General features: G+C 34.3%; 1 protein-coding gene across 1 annotated transcript in view; it reads right to left on the minus strand.

The window, feature by feature from the left end:
* Positions 1-15,497, minus strand: part of PRMT3 (protein arginine methyltransferase 3) — a 143,254-nt gene that overhangs the window by 9,221 nt on the left and 118,536 nt on the right. Inside the window, exons 14-15 of the mRNA XM_085300905.1 lie at positions 909-959; positions 614-701 (exon numbers count right to left, since the gene is read on the minus strand). Coding sequence (XP_085157031.1) covers positions 614-701; positions 909-959 — 139 coding nt within the window. The remainder of the gene's footprint in view (positions 1-613; positions 702-908; positions 960-15,497) is intronic.

Here is a 15,497-nt window from a genome sequence, read left to right on the forward strand (position 1 = left end):
GCATATATGGTATGCATATAAGGTATTTCCATTTCATATGTCCCATTCTTCAAAGGATCAAGTTTAATGCTGAGAGTACTTTGAAATTATTTCCTATTTACTGAATAAGCCCACAGAATTAAGACCAAGTACAACATCCAAATATGCATTCATGTTTGATATAGCAAATCAACATATTTTAGAAGTGTTACAAAAAACCTTGTGCAATCACTAGATGAACATGATACTTAAGAAAGTGATTAACATTACAACAAAAAATGTTCATAGCAGTGTTCTGGTCTTATATTTTCCTGCCTCAGAAATATACGAATTGAAACAACCTCACCAGACTTACATCTTGGAGCTACATAAGTATAAATGTATGCCCACTTACTTGCATATTTATATASAGATATTTATACATAGTTTTCACATACCTTTTATAGAGTACAAATGAGCATTTTCTAGTGCCTTGCTTAGGCAGAAAAGATAAAAGAAAAGAAAAAGTAGCTCAAAGATTTGTTTAGTAATCACTTTTAACACACAGGTRGTTCTTAAGCATTTTAGATGCAAATTTAATGAGAAAAGCAGCATAGGACAATGAATGCCGTACCACAACTGATTTTAAATATACCTGCTTCTACAGCAATTGGTTTCTCCAGGAGAAAAACTGTTTGTTTCCAGTGTGTTTTGGCATGAAATGGACCAGTTGAAAATAAGACCTGCATGGGAAGAGTTCAAAAGTTTGATTAAGAACAACATTTTCAATATCACATTACATYAATCAATTACCAAACACACACACATGAAGTACTTGCAACAGCAAAAAAGACTCGCTGCTGAAAACTGAGGTAGAAAAGCAAAACCCCAAAATGAAACAAATATAGTTTTCAAAGTAATTTTTAAAATTCATAACCCAAAATCCTCACCTTGTTATGACAATCCTTCTCAAAAAATACATCAAAATAACCAGCAATTGCCTATAACAAAGAGAAAAATACAAATATGATAAAGACTGAAGAAAATGTTCATCACTGATACAATTACTGTGATTTCCTTTTCAGGCTTTTACTTCCAGGAAGAGGCTTTGATTTAAAGATTTAAATGCTTTAAAATGTGCTAGAAATCATAAACCAAAAAAAATTTAAGCTGTYATTACACCTCAGCTTTACTCTACTCAACAAAGCAGTACTTTCACAAAAATATTCAGGCCACTATATCCCCATTATATAGGGAATAGTCAGAAACTTTCTAAAATAATCCATTCATCTTAACTGCAATTGGAATTAGATAAGAACCCTCCCCCCCCATCTTTTTACATGGACAAACCAAGAAGTGTAAAATTCAGTCCTTGTCCTGTATGGCTCCCACAACCCTCACTAAATGTGCGTACAGAATGAGAGACTCTGCAAGAGATGTTCAGTCTTCGCATAGCTTGACACCATTTTCCATAAAAACTCCCCGTGAACAGCAGCAAAACATAACCAGCCAGGGAATATTATTCTTCCTCTAGGACACACACAGTTAAGGAAAAGGATTCACAAATGCCTTGTGCTAGCCTTTCCAGCAGTTAATAGTTTCTAATAATGACTCCCCATAGCATTCTTCTCTCTGAGATTCCCTGGAACACTTCTTCTGTCCCTCCTGCCATCTCAGCCCTAATCTCAAAAAGAGCCTCTCTTCAGCATGTAACTCATCAGCAGGACTTGTCTTCCAGCTTGAAGAGGAAAAGAAATATGTAATATCTACACACAAAACAGTATCAATAGTACTAATTACAGAGTCTTTTAATACTGACTTGCTTTTYCAATGATAAATAAATTTGATACTCCAGAAATTCAGAGAATTCAAATAAAGCATTTAGTAGTACGAAGATGCTACTAAAAAACACCCAACACGAYAGCTTCACTGCAAAAAAAACTATCTGCACTCATACTTGTTTGTTTTCTATGATCTCCCTATGAAAAAGCTAAAAAGAATCAGACAATATGCCTAAGGAAGTTATAGTTTTCTATTACACAAGTCATTCTCAAGGAAAGATGCAGAATGCATCTGTTGAAAAGCTTCTACTATGGCAGCTGGAGAGTCTATCCTGCRATAACAGGGAGGGATTACCCTCATACCAACTGTAATACATTCAAATAAAATATGTACCAACTCAACAAGGACTARTCTGCTGCACAAAAACTCACTGCAAATTACTATCATCTCCTTCCTTTCACAGTACCAGTTCTACTCTCTAAAGCTATGAAACTGGTTATTCTGAATAGTTACAAAGGACAAGTTCTCTGTAGCATGCTCTTCATATTGACAGAGAGATGAATTTTGAGGAAAAAATGCCAAATAAGCTTATAAAATTAGGATAACATCTGAATGGCATATGGCTTTATCATTAAGTATTATGTGATCTGAATGATTACTAAATATTATTACTAAATGGTTCTGATATTTTTTCCTTGCTAGTTTAAAACCTGAATGGGCAACATGATGGTGAATACAGTGCCTTAAATCAAGTCAGTTTATATTAGCTTTTGTTACTTGTGTCATTTTCAACTAATGACATTCTAGAGAGGTGTGGAAAGCTCTGAATTCCAATGTAGCACAATATTCTTCAGAAAATGAAGAACGGAGATGCTATGAGACCTTCATGAGGAATGAGCATCAGATGCTGAAAACAGTGACTCTTCCACACCTTAAGCAAGGCCCATCACTCAATGCTGAGAATCTCATTCCCAAGTGAATTACAGCCTTGCCTCTAATACGCCTTTTTCAGTGAAGATTGAGAAGGTTTTGACAGAGTTTTATTGACCCATCAGACTAGTTTTATTGATCTATAATATTTTTGGGACACTAGTCAGTGATCTAAGTCACACAAATACTTTTCAGTCAGCAAGTCAATACTGATGATATGCTTGCAAGTAAGACTTAGGATATGATTACTGGGGAGAGGGAAGACAAGCTTGAAACACTAAAAGTACATTAAGAATTGAGGAAAAACTGGGTTCAAGAGACAGCAAAACAACTGAGCTACATTTTGAACCAGAAAGCTGAAAGAGTGCCCAAAACCCCAAGCACACATACCATTACACAAGAGAAAAGGCAAACAGAGCTAAGGGGGATGCAAAGATCTATACATCTTGCAGCAAAATGTAATGCAAACATTCAGTGTGCTACCCTAAGAAAATCTGCCTTGATTTGATGAACCTTTTCAGGAGTTAAGTACTGGCTGAAAGGACATTAGAATTACCAGCATATAAACCATCTCCTGCTATTTGCTTCTTCCTGYGCTCAGGGACACAGTAGATTTTTACACTCTATAAATGATCAGGTTAAATAACAACCTCRTCCCTTCCAGAAACAATTTTTCCTAACTGAAACATCCTGAAACACTGACTTTGAGTTATCTAAATCAAGAGTTAGTAACAGCAATTATTACATATCACAAAGASTACTACTTTAAGCGGAGTTCCAACTTCAGATATTCTCTCAACTTCCTCAAATTTAAGTTCTGAAAAATCTGCACTAAAACCTATATCCTCTTCCAGATATACTGCTTCCAGTCTATCAGTTAAAAATCTGAAAATAATTTCTTCAGTGAGCTATATCAACAGACAAGGCTATTAACGCCTCAGTCCTCCAGAGCTAAACAATAATGTTATGTTTAAATACATACAGAACGGAGTTTGAAGGATATTTTAAAAACTAACTGTAAGAGTAGATACTGTAATTTAGAAATTACCTAATGGGTACCTTTAACTATTTTCATAACTCCTTGGATGCCAACAGGCAGCAGCTCTTTGGATTTATAACACTGCACATAATAATGTATTATCTAACATTCTTAATCTTACTATTTGTATCAACCTTAAGTGTTCTAAATATTTTAGAAGTTATGCAGACTTTGTTGAGCTCATGTAATGAAATTTTAAATAAATTTTAGTAGTAACATTTTGCTGTATTAGAATGTATATAACTAAGTAGTGCTRTAAATCATTAAACTAGCTTTTATATAAGATTTCTTTCCAGTCTATGAAGCCATTGATCGAGGGAGGACATGCTAGCGCTATAAAAGGTTAGGTATRTAATTTGCAGGATAACTGAATGTTGATACCTAACAGAAATCACTCAACTTGGCAACGAGGAGGGAATACGTAGAGCTGCAGAATATATAAACATGATCAGTGRCAAAGCAGCAGAATACTCTTTACTGTCTACATTTATCAACTTCCTATCTTCATTTTTTTCCATTTTCATTAAGCCAAACTCACGGTAACATTTTATTTCTTGTTACCCAYACATTCGAGCTTGTATAAAAGTTATCAATTCAATGTAAATTTTTGCAGATCTGAGAATTGGTAACACTTAAAATCATCTGGAGATCACAAAATTGTTTGGCAGAACAGACTGAGAACTGGAATATTAATCCATTATCTGAAATATATGGAACATAGCTCAGAGAATGAGTTAAAAGCAATTATGAATCYAACAGTCAAAAACGTTCTTAATTATTTATTTACTCATTTTTTAATTCCTGGCTTTAACTAATGTATTTTCAGACTATTTTTGAGCCAATTAAAGAAAAAAGTGTGCACATGCACACATACAGACTTGGYCTATTTCTTTTGTTTTGGGGAATTCATTTTAGCTATTTCATTTGTTTTTAGTAAGTATTTTTAGCCAATCTGCAATTATATACCATGCAGTCAATCTTCAGATAGAAAACTCTCCCCTCAAATTTAATATCTTTAAGAAAACAAAAAGTCTAATACTAAACAAAGTAGCTACCGACCATCCTACTGGGTGCAATTTTTCCCATATTCACTACCATGGTTATTTCACGAGGTAATTACAATTGAGGGGGGAAAAAAATGCAGTTGAAATATATCAGGCTTTCATAAACACAGCTAGTGGCTTACCTGTAAGACAAGAAAACAAAATAAAAACTCAAATATGCTGTTCAACAGAAGTGCAGTTATTTGCATATGCTTAGGTAATAAGCATCAGCTGAARTTTCTCTCTCAGGGATTCCAGCCTCAGTTAACTATCTTCTTCCTTTYCTCCTCTTGATTTCACATGGAAGATTTCCAACACTCCCACACCAACAACATAGCACTTACGAAGGGACCCAGTTTATTCAAACAATAAATTTAATTCAGTTTATTTCTGAAAACTGAAATTAAATGTGGAAGGTTGTCTGATAAATTCAACGGAACATAGCATTTCAAAATTGTCAAATTAATCTCTGACACCCCACACTACAGAATCTAGAAAGAAGGATCTGCTTTAATCAATCACAGCTTTTTTTTAATGACGCGACTAATACGAAATYATGCTACAGAAGAATGTATTTCCTGAAACATACTTTTCTTTAATGTAAAGAGGAACAAACATCTTACAGAAATCRTCAGRTTCATCAGCCTCAATGAAAGGGTTGTTACAATGTGATCCTCTATAATACATATACATTTATATCTTCACTCAAACAGTAAGCTGTACTTTAATTCTTAAATATAGTGTTGATTTTTAAAGATCCTCCTGCTTTTGAGCTATCTTTGTCATGTTTTTATCTGCCCCAGACTAAGGGAATTCAACCATTTAACAACGGTACCCAAAGCTAGATTTCCAACTTTTATCTAACTTCTCACCTAAGGTTGGAATTGAAGAAGAAGTTGACAGCTTTCTACAGCCACCCAGCTTTGCTTTATGCAATCTAGGAATTCCAAAATCAGAGCATTACAATCTCACTATAATGCTATGATTTTTCTGGCATAGATTTATTACAAATGTTAGTAAGGAATTCCTATCACAGTATTTCGCATCCAGACCAGTACCTTTTTTAGTTACAGCTCTATTTTTTAAAAATTTCTTTTTGTTCAAAGAAGTCAGCTATGCTAGAAGTAGTGAAATATTCCATTTTCCAAAAATCAATTTTTGTACATTGTCAATGACACTGTACTTTTAACTCAGGAAAAAATTTTCTTTGCCATGTCACTGGCAAAGTGTTGGAGGACTCAAAGCTGCACCGCATAGATTTAATTACATCTCCCCAGAATGTTTTGTGAAAAGCTTTATACAAAACATTAGTTTTCTTTCAAGTCTTCCTTGAAAGAGCTATGAAAAACTAAAATCTACAATTATGATATCAAACTATTTCAGTACTGCCAAATGCAAGTGCTCAAACAAAATCAAATCAAAACAAAACCCCCCAAACCTCTGCAACCCTCATGTTATGTTAGTGCAAACCTTAAGCCACTACCAAAGGAGTGTTGGGACCTTACATTACCTTTCATTTTTCAAGACCTTAAGTACACATAAATGATGTTTTCTACTGTTTTTTCTACGATCACTAGTGCTGTATATTTAAAAAAAGAAATCTAACAAATCTAAAAAACCCCACATAGATCAGAAAGTTGAAATACCAAATAACAGCAGCTATAAAACTGTATTTTTGGTTAATATCTTTTAAAAACTTGCCATCTTCTCTGGCATCTTAACTTCTTTTAATATCTTTTGGTGTTCTTATAGTGTGATGAATAACACATAGTTCTTATATTTAAATACATTCCAGAAAAATAATTCTATAAAATTCAATGTCAAAATATTTTCCCTTCATTTGGTCTCAGAACTCTATCACAAATCGCTTTATATCAGTAACAGCTATAACTAACAATCACAAACTTCTATTAAATATTCAGTACTATAAAGCAAAGAAGTTTCTAGGGTTTGTAGGCTGAACAAGTCTTCCCTTGTTGTAAAATCTACTACGTATGGCTAAACAACACAATCAGAAAAGCAGAAGAGATCACCTACAAGCAGCACATTGGAAGCAATTATTCAAACATAAGCAGGTTAAGATGAAACAGAGCACTAGTCAGATTTTTACTAAAGAGGTCATCTTTTTACAAGCAGTCAAACTAAAGAAAAGGAACAAGCAAATAATCCCCTCTCTGAAATTCAAGATGACATTTTACAACTGCTATCATAGCATTTTTTTGTTTTAAGCATAAAAATAACGGTTATTTCTTCTGTTGCAGCTTGCCTCATCTTGCTACTCCACCTTTGACAGGTCATTTGCAGCTTCTCCAAAAACTAATCAGCAAGAACTTAAGCCTCTTCTACAAGAATATTTCAAGTGCTACACTCTTGAATACTAAGAACRAGCTAAACAAAAATAATGACTTCTAACCCAGTAATAAATAACTGCAACTCTAGTTTAACATTTGCTCAGCTCAGTGTTGGACTAGAAGATGTTATATATTAGGGAACACTGCAGCAGTATTATTCTTCCTGCTACTAATAAATAAATTGCCAAGAAAAAAGCAGAGCTGCAAAGACAAAAAAAATCAACCTCAGAACAAATACCTCACATTCACCCACAGAACTAAGGTTAATTAAAGAAGCAAAAAAAAAAAAAAAAAAAAAAAAAAAAAGAACAGATTTGTGTTATTCAGACAAATAAAGCAGCCGCCTGTAAAGGTTAACAAGAGTTCAGTCAACAAAAATAAAATACTCCTGAAACTACAATAGCAGCCATTAGCCTCTATCTGACTTTGTCAAATAGATTTTTTGATTAACAGTTCACTTATATCTTAAAGGTCTTCATCCATCATTGAGGGTTTGCATGGTGTTGCAAACACAAAAAACTGTAAATGTAGCACTACTTCCCTCCTCCCCAACAGATTCATTTGTCTTTAACAATTTTTTCTCCCTCTCTAAATGAARTATCTAGAGGCTAATTTATTTTCATTCATTCATGTCACTTGTATCAAATACATTAAGATCACAAAAAGCTTCAACATATGTAATAAATGAGTATTACTAAGTATTCTTTCTTTATATTCTTCATCTTATAGTCCTCAGCTGAAACGGAATGAAGAGACTAGATTTTAATTCAAATACATCTGAATACTAATGCTTTTTCGAAAGAAAATGGCTGTCCGTACATGAAGCATCTTAACAGGACAAAACAAATGAGACTGCATGAATCCTCATAAAGACTACTTTACCAATTCACTTAGGAACAAGGAAATTAAAAATTATCATCATCACTATCACCTACAGTGGGTAATTCATCATTCTTGTGCTTCGCTAGTATCATGTTCCAACAGTGAGTGGCTAGAGCAAATACAATTAGACAGCTGGCCACAGAAATGGGAGGATAATGTGCTTTTGATGGAGTTTATCCAAGCATGGAGATGGAATGTTTGTAATCCATGCAGCAGAGTTACTGTGTTTTCACCACAGTGGAAAAAATAATAAAAAAAACTTGTTATTAAAAAAAATGTATTTAAAAAAAAAATCAGAATCTGAAGATCACTGTAGAGGAGGCTATCAACAACTAAATAAATCAGAAGAACAAATTCTGCTTTGTAACATGTCTTTCCTTTAAGCAGGGAAATCTGGCATTCAAGGTATGTTTAATAATGGTACCCAAAGCTAGGTTTCCAACTTTTATCTAAAAGCATTTAATTTCTCACCTAAGGTTGAAATTAAATACTTACATGCTAACACTTATATTTGGCTCCCAAATGCAAGACTGGCCATCAAGAGTTTAAACTGTCTAACATGCAAGAAGATTCTAACATGCAAAGCTTTTTTTTTAGTCTGAATAATTTTCTCCAGAACCAACTTCATTTCCTTTTTCTTCCTAAAGGTTTTAATACCTCAGTCACGTCCTCTGGTTCATTATCCTTCTTTCACTCCCTTCCTCCCTCCCACCTTTTATATACATCCACTGCTCTTTGACATGTTCTCCTGGGAGCAATGAAGAGATACTGCCATTTTCCTCCCATGGGATATTGTTATTCAGCTAGGAAAGAAGAATGTTGATAGACTCACAGGGGAAACACTCAAACAAAAGAGAAAGTTTGTCAATTGATTTTTACACTGAGGGTAATCACCATTATATTTTATCTCAAAAGCTCACACAGTGATCAACTTAAAATACAATTAATGGAATATTTTCTTAACAGCATCTACTAACTATTATTAGCCAGATGCCTCATTAAAATCAGCAGTGACAAATCCTAGTTCTCTACCAGGAAAACGCACTTTTGCAATCTAATTAAAGTTATTTCCAGCCATTATCTTTGTAAGATTGAAATCAAGTCAACCTGCATTATAAGTCCTTTGAATCAATTTCATATAATGATTCCACACAACTGTTTTGTACCTTTAAAATCTTCTATCTGCAAAAGCTAAAGTAGCTTAATCRTAAAAGATAATACTTACTACTAAGCCACAGCAGGAAATAAAAATTAAAARAAAGAATACTCGGTCTGGGAAAAGTCCTGAAACGTTTTCCCCCAAAAGAAGTTAAAAACTAAGCAGCACGTGCAAGGTCACTGTTGTGTTTAAATATTTACTTTCACTCAATCTTTCCATATTTCTCAGGTTAATTTGAAAAAAATTTTTTGAGACTCATCTAATTGCTTGAAAACCTGGAAGAAAAATTATTTAAAGGATTAAGTTATTTTTATTTGGAGGATAAGACTGAATAAACACATCACAGAATAATTTGCAATACACTTATGTACATGAAATACAGAGGTTGGTCTGCTGGGATCATTATGTATTCTTTTTGATGTATTCTTTTTTCTGTTACCATACAAAGTTTGAGGGTTTGGGGGGTTTTTGGGGGGAGGAAATTCTCAGTAATTTGAAATTATTTATAGGCTACAGGAGAGACTCAAATCAGATACGCTCCAATTAATATTGTGCTCTTAGCTTTTGGAAACTGCAGTTTCACTAGTTCTCTCCAGCACACCACTAAATCTGGGCGCTTCTGTCCTGACTCGCTCCATTTATTTAAAAACAGAAAACAGTTAAGCCTACTGCCTACTGAATTGCCTGGTTTTCACCAAGCAACCTCTAGGACAATTAACTGACACTATCATGTAAGCAGATAATTAATGAWGAGGTCAACAGCAAGGCCTTCTGAGAGAAGGACAGTGATAACATCTAGAAAAAGTATTTCAGGACTTGCATTACCATTTTTCATGAAGTTAGAGGTTTTATTAAGAACTGACACAGCAAAATAAAAATCAAAGGATGAAAAGGAGTTCTAGGGCTCATGCCCCAAAGGTTAGCGTTAGAGAGGCTAATCTTCCTATGCTCCCTCCAAGAACAGAAAAAAGGCTCTGCTTCCCCTAAGCAAAGCTAAACTGCTTTCCCACAGCCTTTATGAAATCCTTCCCAAAGTATTAACCATAACAATTTACAAGGTCGGGAATAAAGTACTGGCAAATCAGAAAGCAGCTAACTTTTCTGTTGAGACGGCAAATAAACAAACATAGAATTTCAATAGTATCTAGATGAAGTGGTGGGGGGAAGACAAGAGGGAAAAACAGGGTCAGATTTTAGAGAACTTCCACTTCTTACTCAGAAATCAGAAACGCAGCTCTTCCTGCACAACAGGCGCTAGGAGTGTTCCAGGTCATACTCAAAACATATGTGCTAATGAGTTGATAAAAATGCTGTTGTATTGCTTTGACTCCTGTCAGCTACCACAAAAATGCAAACGCTTTTATGGAATCAAGCAATAGATCAATCACAACACAGCTAATGCCTGCAGAGTTGCCATCCAGAACACTAGCCCTTCAGTGATTAACACTGTGTTGGCTACTCCAGCTGGATAAGGCCAAAACTCCTTGTTCCACACATCATCTAGATTACTTCTCATCAGTGCTCTGCTTCTGCAAAACAACAAAAAACAAACAACAAACAAACAAAACAGCAGTAGCAGTAATACCTTCTATATTGTTGACACTATTTCTAGAACATTAACTGTACACTCTTCTATGCACCTTGAAAGAGGTGTCCACAGAACAACTGACCTATGGCATCAGCATTACCAACAATAGTATACCTAAGCCTTCCACTTGTTTGTGCTGCTCACAGTYGGAGCCAAATTTCTGATAATATTGGTCCGAATTTAGCTTTGCCTTTAATGCCAGCATTTGGAAAAGGAGGGTTAAGTTTCTTTTCATACTTTCAGGGCAAAAAAAGAGAGGGCTGAGAAGGGGCAGCTTTGAAATGACCTTTAAGTTGTGAACTAAAAACTTTRATGTATATTGGCATATAAGGATGAATTTTTAAATCACTATTTATGTGAAAGGTAATTTTTTCTAAAAAAGCTAAAGTATTTTTAAACATTTATACTAAAAATGCAAAAATCAGAATAGCCAAGTACATTTAAAATTTGGGGAAATACAGGTAGCTTTCTCTTTCTGTTAAAAAAAAGGCTAGGAGAACAAAAAAAGAGGCAAACAAGGAAAAAYATCAAATATTATTTTCAAAGGACAAATTACAATCTGAAAGCATCTCCTAAAAATTCTCAATATAAACAATAGACTTTTATTGTTCATTTACTGCAAGATTAGGCAGCCTGATATGATGGATGAAATGTCAATCTCCAACTAAACTTCTACAATCCATCAAAAAAAAAAAGTGGAAGTTTCAATCAAAGTGTAAATAATCCTAAATGATAAAGTGCAAAATACTTCATAGGTCTGATTGGCTTTTTTAGAACCAGCATTCACCACAACATTTCAGAAGCACTGCTCTTTCTCAAGCCTCCCAGGAAGTTGTAAAATGCAGCTATGAATTTATAAGTCAATTATATAATAAGCAGGAGCACAAAACAGAAATGAGATATTTTTATAAAGGTCTAGTGTATGGGAAATTATACTTACAAAATAAGCTACTTTACCCTATTCAAACATCAAAGACGATCAAGATTTTGTAGTACTTTCCACTTATCAGCTATTCAGAAGTGGCCAAATAAAGAAAGTTAACCAGGGCTGCACTAGAGCCTGGTCTAAAATTAGAGTTGACCTTGCCTTGAATGGGAGGTCAGACCAATAGCTCCCTGAGGTCCCTTCCAACCTAGACTATTTTAGGATTCCTTTACTAACCACAAATAGATTTTTGCATGCATTACAAAATATAAAGATTTCTCATTAACAAAAACAAAGAAGTTGATGTGCTTTTACTTAATTTGGTGTTAATCAACATTTAATTATTTAATTTGTACATAACTACTAACTTACATTAATCAGAATGTTTTAAATTCTAAATACAACAAAAGTTCCATGGAGCTCACTGAGATATTCTTATGCATCCTGAAATACAGGAACAGTGGTGGTAGCAGCATGAAATACATGCAGATCCATCAAAAAACAGGTATTACATCTCCTGATCTGGGTATTTAAGTTTTCAAATTTTATTGTTGTTTATATTTACAATTTTGTATTATATTACATGATATTCTTATGACAAATTTGTGTCCATATCAGAAGACCGCATCTCTACATAAATACACAAAAGCAAAATAAAACAAATTTTAACAGACTATCATTATTACACAATATATTAAAAATTAGTTACCAATTGTCTCTTTGGACTTGAATCTGTGATGTGCTGTACTTACAATTGCTAAGCATGAAGCTCCCAGCAGAACTATCACAGTATGCTAAACAAGAATTTCAGTTTCTATTACAGATCTCAAAGCTTAATATAAGCTTCTTGCAAATTTTACAAGAATATTCTTAACAGTGGATAGAAAGTGTTTATAGATAACATTAAACATAAAAGCATATTACTGTACTCTAAGTCTGTAAAATTAGGGCATCTTGCCTTTAATGTTAGGATGTAGTGTTAGAAATTGCATCAAATTATTACTTTAGTCTCTATCACCAACTATCATCCCCTCCTACTTCTTCTTTAATTATACATCTAAGAACACTTTTACAAAGTTAGAAGATTAAACTTGGAAAAGTGTTTTAAGAAGTCTAATGCTGCAATAGAAAACACAATACAAGAAGTACATGTTTGTCTTTTGGGAAAAATGGGACTACTGAAAGGCCAGTGCACCACAGTGCCTGGTAACCACTACTTTGTGCCTATGATTCACCATCAGAAACTAAGAACAGAGTTAAAATGGTTCAAACCTTTGCCAAAGATTCTACTCTTTCCTGGCTCGACATATGCAAGAAACTCCTGTCATCCTCAGTATATTTTATTCCTTGGAGAAAAATGTTCAATGTTCTCACTTCACAGTCATGCTTTTCGGTCTTGCTCAGAGTAGCCCTTTAAGWTTTCCCTGGCAATCCATAAAGTCAAACACAATACACAGGCATGGCAGATGATTGGCAGATGATGTTTCAATAGCCTTTCAAGATCTACTTTTTCCTGGTCTATTTCCCGCTGTCCTACTTTTATGTCTTGTCAATTTAATCATAGGGTTACTTTTTTTTTTAAAAAAAAAAAGGCAATTATTTGATCTACCAATCTTTCTGCTTAATTGCCAGAGACTTGAATGGATTTAAAACACAAGGCACAAGGGTCTCTCAAGTAGTTCGGAGCTGCAAAACACATACAAAGTAATTCCAGTCCCACACTGTACAGACRTGTGACTCCATCTCCCCTTTCATGAAGCTATTATAATTAAATGCTCCTAGGTATGAGAACAATGATAACTGGTATACAGCTGAGTTTTCAGAAACATACTTGACTTTATCTTCATAAGTCCCAATTTAATCTTTTCCCCCTCCTTAACCATATTTTTAGATATCTTCCAACCCTTGTCTTCCATCCCTCCTCTGATTGTCAGAAAACTGATGCAAGCTGTTTTAAAATCACTCCAATTTGAGCGCTATCAATCACTACTTACTCCACAGATCATCAGAATTTAGGGAAAAATTCATTTCTTTACCATAACACCACAGTAATATCAAGTGGGAGAAAAGCTTCCCTGTTTTTGAATTGCAAAATTACATTTGCGCTGRGTCTTAAAGATGCTTTAATGTTTTTATAGTTTTTAAAACAAAGTAATACATTGTGACCATATTTCTATGTTTTCTTAAGTAACTTACAAACTGAGATTGTTTATCCAGATTCAATTTGTTTCCTTGAATCAGTGCCCATAGGTAGAAGTAGTAAAAACATAGTACATACGTAAAAAGTAGGAGATAGATTTGTATAGGCTGGAATGAGAGGCATGAAAGTTCCTCCAGTGAGTTTCATTCAAATTTAGGCATCTAATCCATTATTACACTCCTTGAAAATCAGCCAGAGAAAAACCTAGTTTTCAACTTCCACACTGTTTATAACAATTCCTYGTCTTGGCAACACCTGAGGGTTTGTATGGCTTCTTGAATTAGTTCGGAATTGCTCTTCACCTAATAGCTCAGGAGTCTGGAAAACAGCTGCACTGTCTCATCAAGGTCATCCTTAAAGAACTCGTGGAACATCCCAACCTCTCTATACTTAAATTCTTCTCATTAAAGCTTCCTTGGGGGAAAAATGTTAATAATAATATCAAAAAAACCTTCTACTTAATTCTTTTCTTCCCTACTCCAAAGTGAGCAATCTGTGCATCACAACTAAGCCAAATCAGAAAGCTACCTCAATGTAAGTAGCAGTCTTAATATTCCCAATTACTGTTGCTGAAACAACTCATTTAACTTCAACAACTCATTTCAACTTCAAACACATTCATTCTTTGCATGTTATTAACCTTGTAACACCTTTATTTCAGAAGTTGTCTACAATCTTGCATGCAGTTTGTTAAATGAAAATATTTGGCATACTCCTTGAGGTATTTCAGTGGTGCCCAGTGACAGGACAAGAGGCCATGGGCACAAACGGAAACACAGAAGTTCCATATGAATATAAGAAATTTTTACCGCACTTTTTACTGCAAGGGTGACTGAGCACTTGAACAGATTGCACAAAGAGGTTGCAGAGTCTCCACCCTTGAAGACTGTCCMAAAACTGTCCAAACACAGTCCTTAGCCTGCTCTAGGTGACTCTGCTTGAACAGGAGAGTTGAAATAGATGATCTCTAAAGGTCCCTTCTAACCTCAACYACTCAGGTGATTTATGTTACAGAAACGGAAACACAAAATAYTGAACAGAAATTGCATTTACAGAAAGAAATAGAGGACATTTTCCACTCATTCCAAAGATCAGTGTTTCTCTCTAGTTTCTCATTACTAACAGGTACTGAACAATCAAAAAAAAAGCAGCAAARTGAACGTGCATTTATGTAAATTCAAACTGAACAATGTCAGTACAACTTTAAAGAAACATTTTAGAGATGCCCCAGCAATCTTGCTTTTAAAACTTGAAGAGGTTTTTGTTTAYTTCTTTTCATCTTGACTAGTGTTTGCCAGACAAATAATATTCAATTAGGTAAGATCACAGACCCAAATTTATTGGAGATTCGTCACTTAATTTTATGCACCATAATCTGTAATATCAAGATGAACAGGGCTATGTTTGCTGTAAACTGAATCCCTCTCCAATCAACCTCTACAACCTTTGCAGAATTAGTGTTCCTTTGGATGTAAGCCATATATTAACTTAAATACAGCAAATACAGTTTAAAAAATTTGGCTAACTACTAGCAATTTAAGAGATTCAGGTTCAGATTTACTTATCTCAGAAAAGCCTTCCTGGAAATTGTGACTACACGTATCATTTCTAAGTGTGATGGTAACAAAACATGTCTGAAC

The sequence above is a fragment of the Rhea americana genome, unplaced genomic scaffold (assembly GCF_003343005.1).
Source record: "Rhea americana isolate MKP2758 unplaced genomic scaffold, rheAme1 scaffold_17, whole genome shotgun sequence".
Lineage (NCBI taxonomy): Eukaryota > Metazoa > Chordata > Aves > Rheiformes > Rheidae > Rhea > Rhea americana.